General features: G+C 45.4%; 2 protein-coding genes across 3 annotated transcripts in view; both read right to left on the bottom strand.

Moving 5' to 3' along the window:
- PLIN2 (perilipin 2) overlaps positions 1-21,187 on the bottom strand; it is a 79,512-nt gene that overhangs the window by 34,161 nt on the left and 24,164 nt on the right. For both annotated transcript variants that reach the window (XM_058431055.1, XM_058431056.1), the window contains one exon: positions 18,416-18,598. The gene's annotated coding sequence lies outside the window, so the exon portion shown is untranslated. The remainder of the gene's footprint in view (positions 1-18,415; positions 18,599-21,187) is intronic.
- On the bottom strand, positions 17,083-17,440 carry LOC116459113 (large ribosomal subunit protein eL38-like). The gene has a single exon (XM_032753918.2). It carries the CDS (start codon positions 17,358-17,360, stop codon positions 17,148-17,150), a length of 213 nt encoding a protein of 70 aa, XP_032609809.1. The 5' UTR covers positions 17,361-17,440; the 3' UTR covers positions 17,083-17,147.

The following is a 21,187-nucleotide window of genomic DNA, read 5'->3' as shown; positions in this document are numbered from 1 at the left end:
GATCGCGCCACTGCACTCCAGCCTGGGCGACAGAGCGAGACTCTGTCTCAAAAAAAAAAAAAAAAAAAAAGAAAATTAAGACACATTGAAAGCCTTTTCTTTCTCCTTCTCCTTCCTCTTCCTCTACTTCTTCTCTCTTCCTCCTCTTCTTTTTCGAACAGGATCTCTCTCTCTGTTGTCCAGGCCAAAGTGCAATGGCCTGATCACGCACGGCTCATTGCAGACTTGACTTCCTGGGTTCATCCTCCCACCTCAGCCTCTCAAGTAGCTGGGACCACAGGCACACACCACCACACTTGACTAATTTTTTTGTTTGTTTGTTTGTTTGAGATGGAGTTTTGCTCTTATTGCCCAGGCTGGAATGCAATGGTGTGATCTCAGCTCACTGCAACCTCAGCTCCTCCATGTTCAAGCGATTCTCCTGCCTCAGCCTCCCAAGTAGCTGGGATTACAGGCATGCACCACCACGCCCAGCTAATTTTGTATATTTAGTAGAGAGGAGGGGTTTTCCATGTTGGTCAGGCTGGTCTCGAACTCCCAACCTCAGGTGATCCACCTGCCTTGGCCTCCCAAAGTGCTAGGACTTTTTTTTTTTTGAGATGGAGTCTCGCTTTGTTGCCCAGAGTGCAGCGGTGTGATCTTGGCTCACTGCAACCTCCGCCTCCTGGGTTCAAGTGATTCTCCTGCCTCAGCCTCTTGAGTAGATGGGATTACAGGCAAGTGCCACCATGCCTGGCTAGCTTTTGTATTTTTAGTAGAGATGGGGTTTTGCCATGTTGGCCGGGCTAGTTTTGAATTCCTGACCTCAGGTGATCCACTCGCATTGGCCTCCCAAAGTGCTGGGATTACAGGCGTGAGCCACAGTGGCCCGGTCATCTTACTTTTTTTTTTTTTTAGTTGACAAAAATGTCAGGAAAGTTACTACACAAACTTGAAAAATGAATGAACATCCTTTTATAATCCCAACCTTTATGTGCCTGATTTTTACTCTGTGTATCTTGCAAAAGGCCTACAGAAATATGCTTTCACAATTGTTAATTACTTTTAAGATACAACATTCTGATTACTGAGGTTTTCCTCAAAGCAACTTTCCTTTTTTCTTTTTTCTTTTTTTTGAGACGGAGTCTCGTTCTTGTCACCCAGGCTAGAGTGCAGTGTTGCGATCTCAGCTCACTGCAACCTCCGCCTCTGGGGTTCAAGTGATTCTCCTGCCTCAGCCTCCTGAGTAGCTGGGATTACGGGCGCCCACTACCACACCTGGCTAATTTTTTTTTTTTTTTTTTTTGAGACGGAGTCTCGCTGTCGCCCAGGCTGGAGTGCAGTGGCAGGATCTCGGCTCACTGCAGGCTCCGCCCCCCGGGGTTCACGCCATTCTCCTGCCTCAGCCTCCCGAGTAGCTGGGACTACAGGCGCCCGCCACCTCGCCCGGCTAATTTTTTGTATTTTTAGTAGAGACAGGGTTTCACTATGTTAGCCAGGATGGTCTCGATCTCCTGACCTTGTGATCCGCCCGCCTGGGCCTCCCAAAGTGCTGGGATTACAGGCGTGAGCCACCGCGCCCGGCCTTAATTTTTGTACTTTTAGTAGAGATGGGGTTTCAACATGTTGGCCAGGCTGGTCTCAAACTCCTGACCTCGGGTGATCTTCCCACCTTGGCCTCCCAAAGTGCTGGGATTACAGGCGTGAGACACTGCGCCCAGGCGCAGTTTTCTAACATGGTTGTTTTACTGATGGCTTCTTTTTTTCTTTTTCTTCTTTCTCTACTGTAAGCCTGAGTCATTTAACAAGTGTGGAATATTCCAAAGGTAAAGCATTAACAGTTATTCTCCAAGACGATGTTATGATCGATGTTACCCTCAAGTGCTCCCAGGAACAGTTTTTTTGTTTGTTCGTTTGTGTTTTTTTTGAGACGGAGTCTCACTCTGTTGCCCAGGCTGGAGTGCAGTGGCGCAATCTCAGCTCACTGCAAGCTTTGCCTCCTGGGTTCACGCCATTCTCCTGCCTCAGCCTCCCAAGTAGCTGGGACTACAGGCACCCGCCACCACGCCCGGCTAATTGTTTTTTGTATTTTTAGTAGAGATGGGGTTTCACTGTGGTCTCAATCTCCTGACCTCGTGATCCGCCCACCTCGGCCTCCCAAAGTGCTGGGATTGCAGCATGAGCCACCGTGCCCGGCTTTTTTCTTTAATTTATTTATTTAAGAGACAGTCTAACCTTGTCATCTAGGCTGAAGTGCAGTGGTGCCATCATGGCTCACTGGAGCCTTCACCTACTGGGCTCAAGTGATTCTCCTGCCTCAGCCGCCTGAGCATCTGGGATTACAGAGGCAAGCCACCACGCCTGGCCAATTTTTCATTTTTTGTAGAGATGGAGTCTCACTATGTAGTTTAGGCTGGTCTTGAACTCCTGCCCTCAGGTGATCCTTTTGCCTAGGCCTCCCAAAGTGCTGGGATACAGGCATAAGCCACTGCCGCCACCCTCCCAGAACAGTTTCTTAAGGTATACAAACTGTAACTCCAGGCTGGGCACGGTGGCTCACGCCTGTAATCCCAGCACTTTGGGAGGCCTAGGCGGGCGGATCACGAGGTCAGGAGACTGAGACCATCCTGGCTAACACAGCGAAACTCTGTCTCTACTAAAAATACAAAAAATTAGCCGGGCGTGGTGGCACACACTTGTAGTCCCAGCTGCTTGGGAGGCTGAGGCAGGAGAATGAATCACTTGAACCTGGGAGGCGGAGGTTGCAGTGAGCTGAGATCGCACTCCAGCCTGGGCGACATGGCAAGACTCCATCTCAAAAAGAAAAAACAAAACAAAAGAAAAAACCAAACAAACTGTAACTCCACTGATCTGTACCAATGATCTTTCCAGATTAGTACTGTCTGGTTGAACTTTCTATAGTGATGGAAATGCCCTGTATCTCTGTTGCTCATATACTAGCTGTCAGCCAGATATGGCAATTGAGCACTTGAAATGTGAATAATGTGGCCGGGCACGGTGGCTCATGCCTGTAAATCCAGCACTTTGGGAGGCCAAGGCAGGTGGATCACCTCAGGTCGGGAGTTTGAAACCAGCCATAGCCAACATGGCAAAACCCCGTCTTTACTAAAAATCCAAAAATTAGCCAGGTGTGCTGGCACGCGCCTGTAATCCCAGCTACTCAGAGGCTGAGGCAGAATTGCGTGAACCCAGGAGGCGAAGGTTGCAGAAACCTAAGTAGAACTTGCAAAGGGATATAAAAATGAAATGGTGTCAGTTCGCAATCTCAAGGAGCCTACATTCTACAACAGATTATAAACAGCAAAATGTACTACATGGGGGATGGAATGTCATCTACAGAGAGAATCAGATATACCATGCCTTGAGGACATAGCTGAAGGAGCAGCTCATTTAGAGTCAGAGTGGGAGGAGGAATGAGGTCAGTGTTGCAAGGACGCTCTCACAAAGGGGGTGGATTTGGAGCAAGGTCTTTAACCTCAGCTTCTTGGGAGGCTATAGCATGTAGATTGCTTGAGCCCAAGAGATCAAGTCCGGCCTGGGCAACATAGCAATATTCTGTCTCTTTAAAACCATGCCCAGCCAAAAAAAAAAGGCAGGGCACGGTGGCTCACTCCCGTAAGCCCAGCACTTTGGGAGGCCAAGGTGGGTGGATCACCTGACTTCAGAAGTTCAAGACCAGCCTGGCCAACATGGTGAAACCCCATCTCTACTAAAAATACAAAAAATTAGCCAGGCATGGTGGTGGGCACCTGTAATCCCAGCTACCTGGGAGGCTGAGGCAGGAGAATCGTTTGAATTCGGTAGGTGGAGGTTGCAGGGAGAAGAGATTGTGCCACTGCACTCCAGCCTGGGCGATACAGTGAGACGCTGTCTCCAAAAAAATTATTTATTATTTTTAAATTTAATTTATTTTTTTAAGATGATGTCTTGTTCTGTCGCCCAGGCTGAAGTGCAGTGGTGCTATCTCGGGTCACTGCAACCTCTGCCTCCTGGGCTCAAGGGATTCTTTTGCCTTAGCCTCCTGAGTAGCTGGGATTATAGGCGTATACCACCATACCCGGCTAATTTTTTTATTTTTAGTAAAGACGGGGTTTTAGGCCGGGCGTGGTGGCTCACGCTTGTAATCCCAGCACTTTGGGAGGCTGAGGCGGGTGGATCACGAGGTCAGAAGATCGAGACCACGGTGAAACCCCGTCTCTACTAAAAATACAAAAAATTAGCCGGGCATGGTGGCGGGCGCCTGTAGTCCCAGCTACTCGGAGAGGCTGAGGCAGGAGAATGGCATGAACCCGGGAGGCGGAGCTTGCAGTGAGCCGAGATCGCGCCACTGCACTCCAGCCTGGGCGACAGAGCAAGACTCCGTCTCAAAAAAAAAAAAAAAAGTAAAGACGGGGTTTTGTCACGTTGGCCAGGCTGGTCTCAAACTCCAGACCTCAAGTGATCCGCCCACCTCTGCCTCCCAAAGTACTGGGATTACAGGCATGAGCCACCATGCCCAGCCAAAAAAAAAAAAAATTAATAAAAAAATAAAATTGGGATAATAACAATAGAGCCCACCTCGTAAGAGTATTACCTAAAGGGCTTAGAACAATACCTAGCGTGTGGTAAGGGCTCTATCAATATTAATTATTAGTATTTCCACAAGATGAAAATTATAGACCAGTGCTGTTTTTTATGGGTGAGATAGAGGAGTTTTGGCCAGTAGCAGTGGCTCACGCCTGGAATCCCAGAGCAGTGGGAGGCTGACCTGGGTGGATCATTCGAGGTCAGGAGTTTGAGACCAGCCTGGCCAACACGGCCGAAACCTCATCTCTATTAAAAAATACAAAAAATTAGCTAAGCATGGTGGCGCCCGCCTGTAATTCCAGCTGCTTGGGAGCCTGAGGCACGAGATTCGCTTGCACCCGGGAGGCAGAGGTTGCAGTGAGCGGAGACTGATCCACTGCACTCCAGCCTGGGTGACAAAACAAGACTCTGTCTCACAAAAAAAAAAAAAAAAGAAAGAAAGGAAGGAGTTTTAACTTTACACGTATTTGCTAATATTTATGAAGTGTTTAGATATCTCAAAATCAATGAAGACGATTATTAGGCCCACCTGCAGTACTGTTAATAATTTCAGGGAATCAGCTATCTAGGTGAAAGTTCACAGGGAAGTACATGTCATTATAACACAAATTAGACCAAAGTTCAGGAAGAGACAGTTACTGAGTCATTTATCTATCTTATCATAAGACCAGTAAGCCTCTTAGCACCGCAAAGTACGTGTAACATTTTAACAGGAAATGACTCCAATCTAGAGCAAAGTTAGTGCCATGCACAAAGTGAAAGGTTGTGCAACACAAAAATGATCTGTGCTACGTGTCACACTTGATCAGGTGGCATATTGCTCAAGACGCTGTATGCAATCAGTCTTTGCAAGAGTCAGATCATTGTCTCACCTTAGGAAAGGCTTTCCATGTGCCCTAGACAGACACTTTCCCTTTCTGGGTTACTTCCTAAAGTACATTCACCTTAACTTAGAAGCAAAGGAAATCTTTCTCAAGTGCTCTGAGTTTATTATTTCCCTTTTCTAGACTCTCATCAGGGTCATCTGCATGTGGATGAGGCTTTCAGAGAGGTCTGCTGGAGGACATTGCATGTTTATGAATTTCACAGGTATTCAAGAGTGGCTGCACCTGGAGCTGGGAGCTGAGCATCAGAAGATTAAAACATAAAGCATGCTCATCAAATTGAGAGGAGTGGGCTAGGCGCGGTGGCTCACACCTGTAATCCCAGCACTTTGGGAGGCCAAGGCAGGTGGATCACCTGAGGTTGGGAGTTCGAGACCAGCCTGACCAACATGGAGAAACCCCATTTCTACTAAAAATACAAAATTAGCGCAGCATGGTGGCGCATGCCTGTAATCCCAGCTACTCGGGAGGCTGAGGCAGGAAAATCGCTTGAACCCAGGAGGCTGAGGTCGAGGTGAGCTGAGATATCACCACTGCACTCCAGCCTGGGCAACAAGAGCGAAATTCTGTCGAAAAAAAAAAAAAAAAAAAAAAAAAAAAAGAGAGGAGTTAGGAAGAATCATCTTCTCCAGTCAATTAACAACATTGGGAGGCAGGGTGGTGCCACAGTTTAGTGGCTTTACACTCAGATTTGGTTTATAATACTAGCTTTCAACTTTGCAAAATGCCACATGTACAAGGTAATTCACAATAGCATTGTTTACAATAAAAAATGACTGAAAAGATACTAAATGTCCATCGATAGGGAACTAATTAAATAAATTATGGGTATGACAATGTGGAAAGTTATCCAAATGGAAAAGCAAGATACAGAGCAGGGTATAAATTGTTACCCTTTGTAAAAAAAAATAAAACGGGGAAATTTTTTTTTTTTTGAGACAGGGTCTTGCTCAGTTGCCCAGGGGGGAGTGCAGTGGCATGGTCACAGCTCACTGCAATCTCGGCCTCCTGGGCTCAAGCAATCCTCCCCCCTCTCTGCCTCCCAAGTAGTTGAGACTACAGGCACGTACCATCATGCCCGGCCAATTTCTTTTATTTTTAGTAGAGATATGATCTCATTATGTTGCTCAAGCTGGTCTCAAACTCCTGAGCTCAAGTGATGCTCCCGCTTTGACTTCCCAAAGTGTGGAAATAGTTACTTAATAGCTGCTTGTTTAGGAAGTAAAGTATCTCTGGAAGGGTACTGAAGAAGTTAGCAATGCTGATCGCAGTGGCTCACGCCCATAATCCCAGGACTTTGGGAGGCTGAGGCGGGCGGATCATTTGAGGCCAGGAGTTCAAGACCAGCTTGGCCAAAAAGGTGAAACTGGTCTCTAATAAAAATACAAAAAGTGGCCAGATGCGGGGGCTCACTCCTGTAATCCCAGCACTTTGGGAGGCCAAGGCGGGCGGATCACAAGGTCAGGAGTTTGAGACCAGCCTGACCAACATGGTGAAACCCTGTCTTTACTAAAAATACAAAAATTAGTCAGGCGTGGTGGTGCACACCTGTAATCCCAGCTACTCAGGAGGCTGAGGCAGGAGAATCACTTGAACTCGGGAGGTGGAGTTTGCAGTGAGCTGAGATGGTGCCATTGCACTCCAGCCAGGGTGACAGAGAAAGACTCCGTCACAAAAAAAAAAAAAAAAAAAAAATTAGCCAGGTGTGGTGGCACATGCCTGTAATCCCAGCTACTTGGGAGGCTGAGGCAGGAGAATCTCTTGAATATGGAAGGCAGAGGTTGCAGTGTGAGCCGAGATCCGGCCACTGCACTCTGGCCTGGGTGACAGAGTGAGACTCTGTCTCAAAAAACAAAAAAAGATTAAAAGAGAAGCTTCACGTACTTTTCAATTTTGAACTATGACGGTCACCTGGTCAAAAATTAAAACAACCATTTTTAAAGAAAAAGTAAGGAGCATCTGGTAACAACTTACAAAATGAAAAAAAAATCCCAGCTTTCTGGCTGGGCACAGTGGCTCATGCCTGTAATCCCAGCACTTTGGGAGGCTGAGGCAGGCTGATCACTTGAGGTCAGGAGTTTGAGACCATCCTGGCCAACATGGTGAAACCCCGTCTCTACTAAAAATACAAAAACTAGCCTGGCGTGGTGGCATGTGCCTGTAGTCCCAGCCACTCTGGGGGCTGCAGTGGGAGGATTGCTTGAACCCAGGAGATCAAGTGAGCTATGAATGTGAGCTATGAATGTGCCACTGTACTCCAGCCTGGGTGACAGAATGAGATGCTGTCTCAAAAACAAACAAAAAAAGAATCTCAGCCTTCCTTTTTACTAGCTATGCATCCGTGGACGAGTTATTTAATGTCTACAGGGCTCAGTGTCCCTTTGTATTAAAGGGACCTATCACCTAGGTTTGAGTGAGGATTAACTATTAATGTGCATTAAAACATTTAGTATTATATGGCCAGGCGTGGTGGCTCATGCCTGTAATCCCAGCACTTTGGGAGGCTGAGGCGGGTGGATCACCTGAGGTCAGGAGTTCGAGACCAGCCTGGCCAACGTAGCGAAACCCTGTCTCTACTAAAAATACAAAAATTAGCTGGGCATGGTGGCACGCACCTGTAGTCCCAGCTACTCAGGAGTCTGAGGCAGGAGAATTGCTTGAACCTGGGAGGCCGAGGTTGCAGTGAGCCAAGATTATGCTATTGCGCTCCAGCCTGGGTGACAGAGTGAGACTCCGTCTCAAAAACAAACAAGCAAACAAAAAATTTAGTATTATATTTACATTAGAGATATCATGCCTCACACATTAAATAATAAATATATATTAGCTACAAACAATATATTTTTATGGTTCTGGGGCTGGGCATAGTGGCTCATGACTATAATCCCAGCACTTTGGTAGGCCAAGGCGGGCGGATGACCTGAGGTGAGGAGTTTGAGACCAGCCTGACCAACATGGTGAAACACCGACTCTGCTAAAAATACAAAATTAGCCGGGCTTGGTGGCGCATGCCTGTAATCCCGGCTACTCAGGAGGCTGAGGCAGTAGAATCACTTGAACCCAGGAGGTGGAGTTTGCAGTGAGCCGAGGTCGCCCCATTGCACTCCAGCCTGGGCAACAAGAACAAAACTCCGTCTCAGAAAAAAAAAAAAAGATTCTGATCATGAAGGCACTACTGAGAGGTGACAAAGATATATGCATATATGGAAGATATGTACATAATATAAATCCCCGCCATAGTTATCAATAACTCCACTCCTGTTTCTCTTTTTTTTTTTTTTTTTTGAGATAGGGTCTTACTCTGTCACCCAGACTGGAGTGCAGTGGTACAGTGATGCAATCTTGGCTCACTGTAACCTCTGCCTCCTGGGCTCAAGCTATCCTCCCACCTCAGCCTCCCAAGTAGCCAGGACTATAGGCACATTACACCACGCTCAGCTAATTTTTGTATTTTTTGTAGAGACAGGGATTTGCCACATTGCCCAGGCTGGTCTCGAACCCCTGGCTTCAAGCGTTTCTCCCACCTTGGTCTCCCAAAGTGCTGAGATTACAGGTGTGAGCACCGTGCGCAGCCACTAACTCCACCCTTCCAATAGTTCAAGCCAAAAATCTTGGCATCATCCTTGAATCCTCTCTTTTTCTCATACCCCACATTAAAGTATCAACAATATCTGTTGATATTATTTTAAAAATATTTCCAGAATCCAAAGCCTTCTCACCACTTCCTTGTATACCACCCTGGTCCAAAGCATCATCTTTTTTTTTTTTTGAGACAGAGTCTTGCTCTGTCACCCGGGGTGGAGTGCAGTGGTACGATCTTGGCTCACTGCAACCTCTGCTTCCCAAGTTCAAGTGATTCTCCTGCCTCAGTCTCCAGAGTAGCTGGGATTACAGGCATGGGCCACCATGCCTAGCCAACTTTTGTATTTTTAGTAGAGACAGGGTTTCACCATGTTGGTCAGGCTGGTCTCGAACTCCTCACCTCAAGTGATCCACCCACCTCCTCCTCCCAACATGCTGGGATTATAGGCATGAGCCACTGCACCTGACCTAAAGCATCATCCTCTCTTGCCTGGCCTTCTACAATAGTCTCTTAACTAGTCTCTTATGGAACCCCCATCTGCCCCCCGGCCCCCTGTGGAAAAGTCATCTTTTTTCCCATACTTGTATATAATTGATATTGTTTGGATATGTGTCCCCACCCAAATCTCACGTTGAATTGTAATCCTCACTCTTGGAGGAGGGACCAGGTGGGAAGTGATTAGATCTTGGGGGTGGAGTTCCCCCTTGCTATTTTTGTGATACTGAGTTCTCATGAGTTCTGTTTTTTGGGGTTTTTTTGTTTATTTTTTATTTTTTGAGACGCAGTCTTGCTCTATCGCCCAGGCTGGAGTGCAGTGACATGATCTCAGCTCACTGCAACCTCTGCCTCCGGAGTTCAAGCAATTCTCCCTGCCTCACCCTCCCAAGTAGCTGGGACTATGGGCGCATGCCACCACACCTGGCTAATTTTTGTATTTTTAGTAGAGACGGGGTTTCACCATATTGGTTAGGCTGGTCTCGAACTCCTGACCTCGTGATCCGCCCACCTCAGCCTCCCGAAGTGTTGGGATTACAGGCGTGAGCCACTGCACCCGGCTTTCCGTGGTGTATATATTTCATGTTTTCTTTATCCATTCCACCATTGATGGGCACCTTTTGGTGGAGTCTTTAGGGTTTTCTAGGTATAGAATCATATTGTCAGTGAAGAGAGATAATTCAACTTATTTTCCTACTTGGATGCATTTTCTTTCTTTCTTTGGCCTGGTTGCCCTGGCTAGGACTTCCAGCACTGTGCAGAATAGGAGTGGTGAAAGAGGATCTCCTTGTCTTGTTTCAGCTCTCAAGGGGTGTGCTTCCAGCTCTGGCCCATTCAGTATAATGTTGGCTGTGGGTTTGTTATAGGTGGCTTTTATTATTTTCAGGTATTGAAATTCCATTCTTTAAACGGCATCACTGAATCCTTTGTTCAAAAAACCCTTCAGAAATGACTCAGCTCACTCACAGTAAAATCCAAGCCTTTAAGACATGATCCAGCACGACTTGCTTCTTTGATTTGAACTCCTACTCTTCTTCCCTTTACTCACTCCAGTTGAACTGTGTATGGGCCTCCCTGCCATCCCATGAGCATGCCAAGGTAGGAGATTGTAACACATATCTCTTTTTCAATTTTTTTTTTTGAGACAGTCTCACTCTGTTGCCCAGGCTACAGTGCAGTGGCGCTATCTCGGCTCACTGCAAGCTCCGCCTCCTTGGTTCACGCCATTCTCCTGCCTCAGCTTCCCGAGTAGCTGGGACTACGGACGTCCGCCACCACACCTGGCTAATGTTTTGTATTTTTAGTAGAAACGGGGTTTCGCTGGAGATTGTAACACATATCTCAAAAAATGAGAGCTCAAGCCAAAAAAAGATTTATTAAGAGTATGAAGGGCCAGGTGCGGTGGCTTACGCCTGTAATCCCAGCACTTTGGGAGGCTGAGGTGGGCGGATCACGATGTCAAGAGATCGCGACCATCCTGGCTAACATGGTGAAACCCCGTCTCTACTAAAAAAATACAAAAAAATTAGCTGGGCGTGGTGGCGGGCGCCTGTAGTGCCAGCTGCTCGGGAGGCTGAGGCAGGAGAATGGCGTGAACCCAGGAGGTGGAGCTTGCAGTGAGCAGAGATCGAGCCGCTGCACTCCAGCCTGGGTGACTGAGAGAGACTCTGTCTCAAGAAAAAGAAAAAAGAGTATGAAGATTTGTACAACACAATTAAAACAGTTCCTCAAATGACCTACATAGAACTCTGAAACCAAATATTAGAGAAAAAACTTTTCAAGCACAAAGGATTATTTAATAAAACTGACAATGTACTAAGCCAAAAGAGAGGTCTTTTTAAATTAAAAAATCAATATTATATAGACCAGATCCTCAGATCAGAATATAATAAAGTAAAAAATTGATAACAAAAAGATAATTTAAAAATGAATTAGAAAATAATAATAGTTCAAAAAATAGCAAAGCACCCATATTTATGCAGCCTTCGACTTTCAAAAACGCACCAGAGCAATCCAATGAATAAATGAAAGTAATTCAATAAATTATGCTGCATATCCTTACGGAAAAAATAAATCCCTTCCACCAGCTCATAACACACAAAAATCAGTTTGAGATAGATCATAAACCTAAATGTAAAGCTAAAACCATAAAGCTTTTAGAGGAAACATGAAAACAACATCTTGACTTGTGAATAGGTGAAGGTTTGAGAAAGCAGTAGACTTCATCAAAAAGAAACACTTTTGGTTACCAAAAGCCACCATTGGCTAGGCATGGGAGGCTGGGGTAGGAGGATCACTTGAGTTCAGCCTAGCCTGGGCAAAATAGGGAGACCCATCTCCACAAAAAAATAAAATAAAATTAGTCTGGCACGGTGGCACGTGCCTGTAGTCCCAGCTACTTGGGAGGCTGAGATGGGAGCATCTCTTGAGCCTGGGAATTTGAGGTTGCAGTGAGCTGTGGTCGCTTCACTGCACTCATCCTGAGTGACAGAGCAAGACCCCGTCTGAAAAAACCAAAAACCAAACAAAACATGCTGAACACGGTGGCTCATGTCTGTAATCCCAGCACTTTGGGAGGCCGGGGCAGGCAGATCATTTGAGGTCAGGAGTTTGAGACCAGCCTGGCCAACATAATGAAACCTCCACTTCACTAAAAATACATTAATTAGCTGAGTGTGGTGGTGCAGCTGTAGTGCCAGCTACTCAGGAGGCTAAGGCAGGAGAATTGCTTGAAGCTGGGAGGCAGAGACTGTAGTGAGCCGAGATCATGCCACTGCACTCTAGCCTGGGTGACAGAGCAAGACTGTCTCAAAACAACAATAAGCCATCTTTATTTTTTTTTTTCCTGAGATGGAGTCTTGCTGTTGTTGCCCAGGCTGGAGTGCAGTGGTGAGATCTCAGCTCACTGCAACGTCCGTCTCCCAGGTTCGAGTGATTCTCCTGCCTCAGCCTCCCAAGTAGCTGGGATTACAGGAACCCACCACCACACCTGGCTAATTTTTGTATTTGCAGTAGAGATGGGGTTTCACCATCTTGGCCAGGCTGGTCTTGAACTCCTGACCTTGTGACCCACCCACCTTGGCCTCTCAAAAGTGCTGGGATTACAGGCATGAACCACTATGCCCAGCCTTCTTTTTTTTTGAGACAGAGTCTCTCTCTGCTCCCAGGCTGGAGTGCAGTGGCTCGATCTCGACTTACTGCAACCCCCATCTCGCAGGTTCAAGTGATTCTCCTGCCTCAGCCCCATGAGTAGCTGGAATTACAGGCACGTGCCACCACGCCCGGCTAATTTTTGTATTTTTAGCAGAGATGGGGTTTCACCATGTTGGTCAGGCGGTCTCGAACTCCAGACCTCGTGATCCGCCCACTGCGGCCTCCCAAAATGCCGGGATTATAGGCATGAGCCACCACGTCCAGCCCAACAAGCCACCACTAGGAAACAGATGCAAGACACACACTGGGGAAAAATTATGAACAAAGTATATATCAGATAAGGCTCCAGTATCCAGGATATATAAGGAATTCCCACAACTCAGTAAAAAAAAGACAACACTTTTTTTGAAAGGGAAAAATATTTCAATAGATACTTCACCAAAGTAGGTATGTGGCTGGCCGTGGTGGCTCACGCCTCTAATCCCAGCACTTTGGGAGGCCAAGGCAGGCATATCACCTGAGGTCAGGAGTTCGAGACCAGCCTGGGCAACATGGCAAAACTCCGTCTCTACTAAAAATACAAAAATTAGCCAGGCATGGTGGCATGCGCCTGTAATCCCGGCTACTTGGGAGGCTGAAGCAGGAGAATAGCTTGAACCTGGGAGGTGGAGGTTGCAGTGGGCCCAGATCATGACACTGCACTCCAGCCTGGGTGACACACACACACACACACACACACACACAAATAATAATAAAAAGAAGATATGTGAGTGTCCAGTAGCACATGAAAAGATGGTCAACATCATTGTGCTCAGGGAAATGCAAACTAAAACCTGAATGACATACTACTACAGACCCACCGGGATGGCAAAAATTTTTTAAATAGTGAGGATGTGGAGCACCAAAACCTCATACACTTATTAGTGGTCATTAAAACTTAAAAGTATTTTAAGAAAAACTATTTGTGACTTTCCTCTGAATTTTCTTCATATCTATCAACATACACTACAGGCAGGCAAAGAGGAGAAGGATGGGGCAGCAGGGGATGGGAATCACAGGAAAAACGGAAAAAGTTTTCCAAGGACAGAGGTGAAACAGAGAGAAAAATAATGGGAGGAAAGTAAATAATAGAGACAAGAGGAAAAAAGTAGGAGGCAGAGGCAAACTGTGAGCTACAGAAGGGAGAGGCAGTTAGGAGGAGAATAGACATGTGGAGTCAAAGTGTGAAAATGAGATGATACATAAAGTGCCTAAAATAGCACCTGGCATATAGGATTACATAATATTCAAATACAGTTATTAACTAGAAATCAGAGGGAAAAGTAAAAGAAATGCCAAGTATTCTATAGCTGCTTTTTTTTCTCTTTTTTTCTTTTTCTTTTTTTTTTTTTTTTGAGACGGTGTCCCACTCTGTAGCCCAGGCTGGAGTGCAGTGGTGCAATCTTGGCTCACTGCAACCTCCGCCTCCCGGGTTCAAGTGATTCTCCTGCCTCAACCTCCCAAGTAGCTGCAATTACAGGCATGGGCCACCACACCCAGCTAATATTTGTATTTTTAGTAAAGACTGGGTTTCACCATGTTGGCCAGGCTTGTCTTGAACTCCTGAACTTGGGTGATCCACCCACCTTGGCCTCCCAAAGTGCTGAGATTACAGGTGTGAGCCACTACACGCAGCCGATAGCTGCTTATTGAATAAATGTTTAGGTGCCCTAGTGATGCATAAAGTACATTGGTTATATAAGTGTTCTGTGCTAAATTAGCACTGTATATTGCTAACGTTAGTTCCCCCCAACCCCATAGTTCTATTTCTATCTTAATTTGAGCCTGTTATTGTTTTAGGTCTATTGTTGAGGCAGCAGCAAGGAATATTCAGGATGTAATTTGGTTTCTCATTTCCTGGCAATAATCACGTGAGAGGCAAATGAGAGCCTTTTGCTGAAAGCCTTTTTAAATCTGTAGTAATGAGAACAAATATTAAGTAATTCACTTGTGGATAAATAAAAGTTGCAGTGCTATAATTCAATCTTCATCTGATGAAACCAAAGTTCATTATGAAACATAATTACACTCAAGATTCTGTACTGAGGCAGGGCTTGGTGACTGATGCCTGTAATCTGAGCACTTTGGGAGGCCGAGGCAGGAGGATCCCTTGAGCCCAGGAGTTTGAGACCAGCCTGGGCAATATAGGGAGACCCTGTCTCCATCTTAACAAAAAAAAAAAAAAAAAAAGATTCTGTACTGAAATGTGGTGTGAGGTTGCAACACTTACTGCATGGGAAAGTTGCAGGCGGTGCCTGAGTTTCTCTGTGCAGGTTGTGAAACATACAACCAATTAAAAATTACTTTATGGGCACGCACGGTGGCTCACACCTGTAATCCCAGTACTTTGAGAGGCCGAGGCAGGCAGATCACGAGGTCAGGAGATTGAGACCATCCTGGGTAACACAGTGAAACCCCGTCTCTACTAAAAATACAAAAAATTAGCCAGGCGTGGCATGGTCTTTTAGTCCCATCTACCTGGGAGGCTGAGGCAGGAGAATCGCTTAAACCCAGGAGACGGAGGTTGCAGTGAGCCAAGATCATGCCACTGCACTCCAGCCTGGGTGACAAAGCAAGACTCAGTCTCAAAAAAAAAAAAAAAAAAAAAATTACTTTAAAGCACTCCTCAAGTATAAATAAATATCAGCATTCTGAAAAATGAAGGGGACTGAAGTGGTGCCAGGACATTTTTCTTCCCCGAGAGGAAAAAGAGATATGGCAAAGGACACCAATTTAATGATAAGATGCATAGTGTGGTTGGTGCAGGACTACCCACAGGTGTTTGGCAGTATAAGTGGGCCTTTAATCACCCACCTGTCAGTTGTCATATTTCGCATCACCCCTCCAGGTCAACATTTCCCTTCCCCGACTCGGGTCTGCCAAAAATGCATTCATGCTACTATTGTTATTCCTTCTCATGCCAAATCTCACCAGTTTATTAGCCTAGGATGGGGGGTGGGGGGCAGTAAAGTTGGGGGATCAGTTGAGCCCAGGAGGTCAAGGCTGAAGTGAGCCATGATAGTGCCACCGCACTCCAGCCTGGGTGACAGAGTGAGACTGTGTCTCAAAAATAAATAAATAAATAAATAAAGACAGAAATTTCTAAATTGTCTTCTATTAACAGTAATCATAAACCAGTGTACACTCCCACTAAAAATATATGAGAATGCCTATTATTCTAAACCAAATATCAGAACTGTTGATATTTACCATCTAAGTTAAAATAGCATCTTTTTTGTAGTTTAGTGTGCGTTTCTTTTATTATGAAGGAGATTGGGAATCTTTTCCAGAATTTGGGGAGGTAGGTGTGTAAACGAACACAATATAAAAGTACTGTGACAAAGAGTTTTCTATAGTGCTCTCTGTTAGGAAGGTCAGATAAGTTCCCACAGAGGAGGTGGTATTTGATCTAGGTCCTGAAGGATGAGGGGCAATTCCACCATGGAGCTTATTGATCCTGGTATATAGTCAGCCGAAATGTTCAACAACTGTATGTTGACTTAAGTGATAAAATTAGCCAGGTGCAGTGTCCCACACCTGTAATCCTAATCCCAGCACTTTGGGAAGCTGAGGTAGGAGGACCCCTTGTCTGCAGGTGTTCAAGACCAGCCTAGACAACACAGGGAGCCCTCATCTCTCCAAAATACACAAAAATTAGCCGGGTGTGGTGGCGCACGCCTGTAAGTTCCAGCCACTCTGAAGGTTGAGGCAAGAGGATGACTTGAGCCCAGGAGCTTGAGGCAGCAGTGAGCTGTGATTGTGCCGATGCACTCCAGCATGGGGAACAGAGAATCTGTCTGAAAAAAATAAAAGGAAGTTATAAAATTGAGATGTTTGGGTTGAGGTGGGAAGATGGCTTGAGTCCAGGAGTTCAAGTTTGCAGTGAGCTATAATTGCACCACTTCATTCTAACCTGGGCTACACAGCAAGACCCTGTCTCCTTAAAGAAATAAATAAATAAACACATATATAAGACGTATAGGCAACAAGTTTTCTGGATGGCTAAGGGGATTTTTTGCTATATGTGGCAAGACACTGACACACAAATACCAGCACACGATTAAGCAAGCCACCCAGTACGACTGGGTCAGTCCCGGGGGACTCGGGAAGGCGCTTTATAGTGTACATCCGGTTTCTTCTACTTTTTGGATCTTGAGCGACATCTAACGGCCAAATAGGAAAAAGTCTATGTTTTCAGTTTCTTCCTTTCCTTTCCTTTTTCCTTTCCTTTCGTTTCCTTTCCTTTCCTTCTTTCTTTCTCTTCCTTCCTCTTTTTCTTTTTCTCTCTTCCTTCCTTCTTTCCTCTCTCCTTCCTTCTGTCCTTCTTTCATTCTCTCTCCTTCCTTCCTTGCTTTCTCTCTCTTTCTTTTTTTTTTTTTTTTTAGGATTTTTAGTATTTTAATACAGTTCCAATCAGTGTGTCTGGTTCATTTCAGTTCCTTCACTGCCAAACCAGGGGGCAGGGACTGCTTCAGTTTCTCTGCCTTCTCTTTGTCAGTGATGACCAGGGTGTAAAGGTACCTGCTGCATCGAACTTTAAACTTCATGTTGTCCTTATTTTCCTTGATCTTGACAGATTTGGCATCCTTTCGTCGGAATGTGAGCAGGAAGTCCTTAATTTCTTCAATTTTCCGAGGCATGGCGACGAGGCGCGCTGGGCGCTGGCGCGGACCGGGACAGCAAGCGGCAACCGGGAAAAAAGACGAAAAAAAGCTCTTTCTCTCTTTCTTTCTTTCCCTTTCTCTCTCTCTTCTTTCCTTCCTTTCTCTATTTTTTCCTCCCTCCCATCCTTCCTTCCTTTCTTCCTCTCCTTCCTTTCTTCTTTTTCTTCTCTCTCTGTCTCTGCCTCCCTTCCTTCTCTTTCTTTCTTTTTCTTTCTTTCTTTTTTTGACAAGGTCTCACTCTGTTGCACAGACTGGAGTGCAGTGGCACAGTCACAGCTCACTGCAGCCTTGATGTCCCGGGTTCAAATGATCCCCCTACCTCAGCCTCCTGAGTAGCTGGGACTATAGGCATGTGCCACCACGCCTGGCTAATTTTTCTGTTTTTTGGCTGCCCAGGCTGGTCCAGTATTTTATTTTCAAAGAAAATTCTTTTGTAGGAACACATACACAACCCCAAAAAAAGTTTCTCCAGATTTAAGGAAAACTTGAGTCTTATTTTTCCCTGTGAACATAGAAGAAAACTGAATAAATTAGAGGTAAGCTAATTTTTTTGGGGGGGGGACAATTTCTCTCGTTGCCCAGCCTGGCATGCAATGGCATGATCTCGGCTCACTGCAACCTCGCCTCCCGGGTTCAGGTGATTCTCCTGCTTCCGCCTCCCGAGTAGCTGGGATTACAGGCGTGCACCACCATGCCCAGCTAATTTTTGCATTTTTAGTAAAGACGGGGTTTCACCATGTTGGTCAGGCTGGTCTCGAACTCCTGACCTCAGGTGATCCACCAGCCCTGGTCTCCCAAAGTGCTGGGATTACATGCATGAGTCACCGCACCCGGCCAGAGGTAAGTTAATTAGTGTGGTAATTTTCCTTTCTTTTTTCTTTTTCTTTTTTACTTCTTCTTTTTTTTTTTTTTTTTTTTTTTTTTTTGAGACAGAGTCTACGGAGTCTTACTCTGTCACCCAGACTGGAGAGCAGTGGCACAATCTCAGCTCTCTGCAACCTCTCTCCCCCTGGTTCAAGCGATTCTCTTACCTCAGCCTCCCAAGTAGCTGGGATTACAGGCGCCTGCCACTGTGCCAGGCTAATTTTTATATTTTTAGTAGAGATGGGGTTTCAGCATCTTGGCCAGGCTGGTCTTGATCTCCTGACCTCGTGATCCATCCACCTTGGCCTCCCAAAGTGCTGGGATTACAGGCGTGAGCCACTGTGCCCAGCCTTGTGTGGTGATTTTCATTGAATGAAATAGATGTTAGAATTGGAAGAGACCTTACATCCAATCTCCTCATTTTGTCAATAAGGAAATTTATGTTCAGAGAGAAATGATTTGCCCAAGGCCACACAGCTAGAGAGTTATTAATGCTGTAATATAGTCATGATTTTGCTACAATGAAGACAGGAACAGTGAATATTTACCCAACCATTTGCAAAGCAAAAAAAAGGGCAAATACTTTCTGATTACTTTAAAACCTAATAATATATAATATTGGCCATGCATGGAATTTAATATATAATGCTCAATAATATAGTAGTTACTGGCAATTAGGCTCTTGGCTTAGGGTATTTGATTGTTCAGGCCAATAGTGGACAAAAAAAGACAAATTTCTATGAATGCCAGCTACATTTCAAAAGACCCAAGTAAGATTTTGACCTCTGTAACCTGAGAATTGCTTCCCTAATATTTCTCTTTGCCTCTTATCTGACAATAGGCAAAGTTGACGTAGGAGATGAGTATCAAACCACATCATTTAATCAACCAACCTGTAAACGTGTATCTATCCCCTTTTGTATGTTTAGCATCACAAGGATTGTGGGGACACAACTGTATACATAATGGAGAACAAGTCATGGTGAACTCACTTCTACCTGTTGATAGGAGTTAAATCAAAAGCAGCTTTGAGGTAGAAGGGAAGTTACAACAATACTATAACCACTCTTGGAGATATATTTATTAACTCATTGATAAGTATTTGTTGAGTATCTACTATATACCAGTGCTAGGGATACAACAGAGATCCAGACCCAAACTCTCAATGAAGCTTACAACCTGGTAACTATATGCTAACAACTGTGATAAGTGTTACAAAAAGAAAGTAGTGGCCGGGCGCGGTGGCTCATGCCTATAATCCTAGCACTTTGGGAGGCTGAGGCAGGTGGATCGCCTGAGGTCAGGAGTTCGAGACCAGACTGGCCAAAATGGTAAAACGCCATCTCTACTAAAAATACAAAAATTAGCCAGGCGTGGTGGCACATGCCTGTAATTCCAGCTACTTGGGAGGCTGAGGCAAGAGAATCACTTAAACCCGGGGGATGGAGGTTACAGTGCGCTGAGATCACACCACTTCACTCCAGCCTGGGCGAAAAAGTGAAACTCCATCTCCAAAAAAAAAAAAAAAAAAAAAAAAAAAGATGATGCTTTGGACCACAGTGGTATAGAAGGAAGTGATGAGAAGGGTTTGGATTCTGGAAATATTTTTAAAATAATATCAACAGATATTGTTGATACTTTAATGTGGGGTATGAGAGAAAGAGAGGATTCAGGGATGATGTCAAGATTTTTGGCTTGAACTATTGGAAGGGTGGAGTTAGTGGCTGGGCACGGTGCTCACACCTATAATCTCACCACTTTGGGAGTCCAAGGGGGGTGAAATGCTTGAAGCCAGGAGTTCGAGACCAGCCTGGGCAACATGGCAAAACCCTGTCTCTACAAAAAAAATACAAAAATTAGCTGGGTGTGGTGTGGTGTGCCTATAGTCCCGGCTACTTGGGAGGCTGAGGTAGGAGGATTGCTTGAGCCTGGGAGGCAGAGGTTACAGTGAGCCAAGATTCTATCACTGTACCACTGCACTCCAGCTTGGTGACAGAGTGAGACCCCATCTCAAAAAAAAAAAAAAAAGAAAAAGAAAAAGAAAAAAAAAGTGGAGTTACTGATAACTACAGTGGGGATTTATGTCATGTACATATCTTCCATATATGCATATATCTTTGTCACTTCTCAATAGTGCCTTCAATTCTTTTTGAGACAGAATTTTGCTCTTGTTGCCCAGACTGGAATGCAATGGCACGATCTCAGCTCACTACAACCTCCACCTCCTGGGTTCAAGCTATTCTCCTGCCTCAGCCTCCCGAGTAGCTGGGATTACACTCATGCACCACCAAGCCCAGCTAATTTTGTATTTTTAGTGGAGACGGGGTTTCACCATATTGGTCAGGCTGGTCTCGAACTCCTGACCTCAGGTGATTCACCCGCCTTGGCCTCCCAAAGTGCTGGGATTACATGAGCCACTGCGCCTGGCCCCAGAATCTTAAAAATATACTGTTCATAGCTAATATATATTTATTATTTATGTGTGAGACATGATATCACTAATGTAAATACAATATTAAAGGCTTTTTTGTTTGTTTTTGAGACAGAGTCTCACTCTTGTCACCCAGGCTGGAGTGCAATGGCACAATCTTGGCTCACTGCAACTTCTGCCTCCCAGGTTCAAGCAATTCTCCTGCCTCAGTCTTCCAAATAGCTGAGTTTACAGGCACCCGGCTAATTTTTGTATTTTTTTTGTAGAGATGGGGTTTCACCATGTTGGCCAGGCTAGTCTGAAACTCCTGGCCTCAAGTGATCTGCCCGCCTTGGCCTCCAAAAGTGCTGGGATTACAGGCGTGAGCCACTGCGCCTGGCCCTGAATTTTTTTTTTTTTTTTTTTTTTGAGACAGAGTCTTGCTTCGTTGGCCAGACTGGAGTGCACTGGCGTGATCTTGGCTCTCTGCAGCCTCTGCTTCCCGGGTTCCAGCGATTCTCCTGCCTCA

The sequence above is a fragment of the Hylobates moloch genome, unplaced genomic scaffold (genome assembly GCF_009828535.3).
Source record: "Hylobates moloch isolate HMO894 unplaced genomic scaffold, HMol_V3 SCAFFOLD_19, whole genome shotgun sequence".
Lineage (NCBI taxonomy): Eukaryota > Metazoa > Chordata > Mammalia > Primates > Hylobatidae > Hylobates > Hylobates moloch.
Note: the sequence above shows the minus strand (reverse complement) of the source record. Positions and strands in the feature narration are given on the sequence as shown.

Bases quoted from the DNA above. Each gene is read 5' to 3' on its own strand.
- LOC116459113 (XM_032753918.2), bottom strand. From the start codon at position 17,360: ATGCCTCGGAAAATTGAAGAAATTAAGGACTTCCTGCTCACATTCCGA.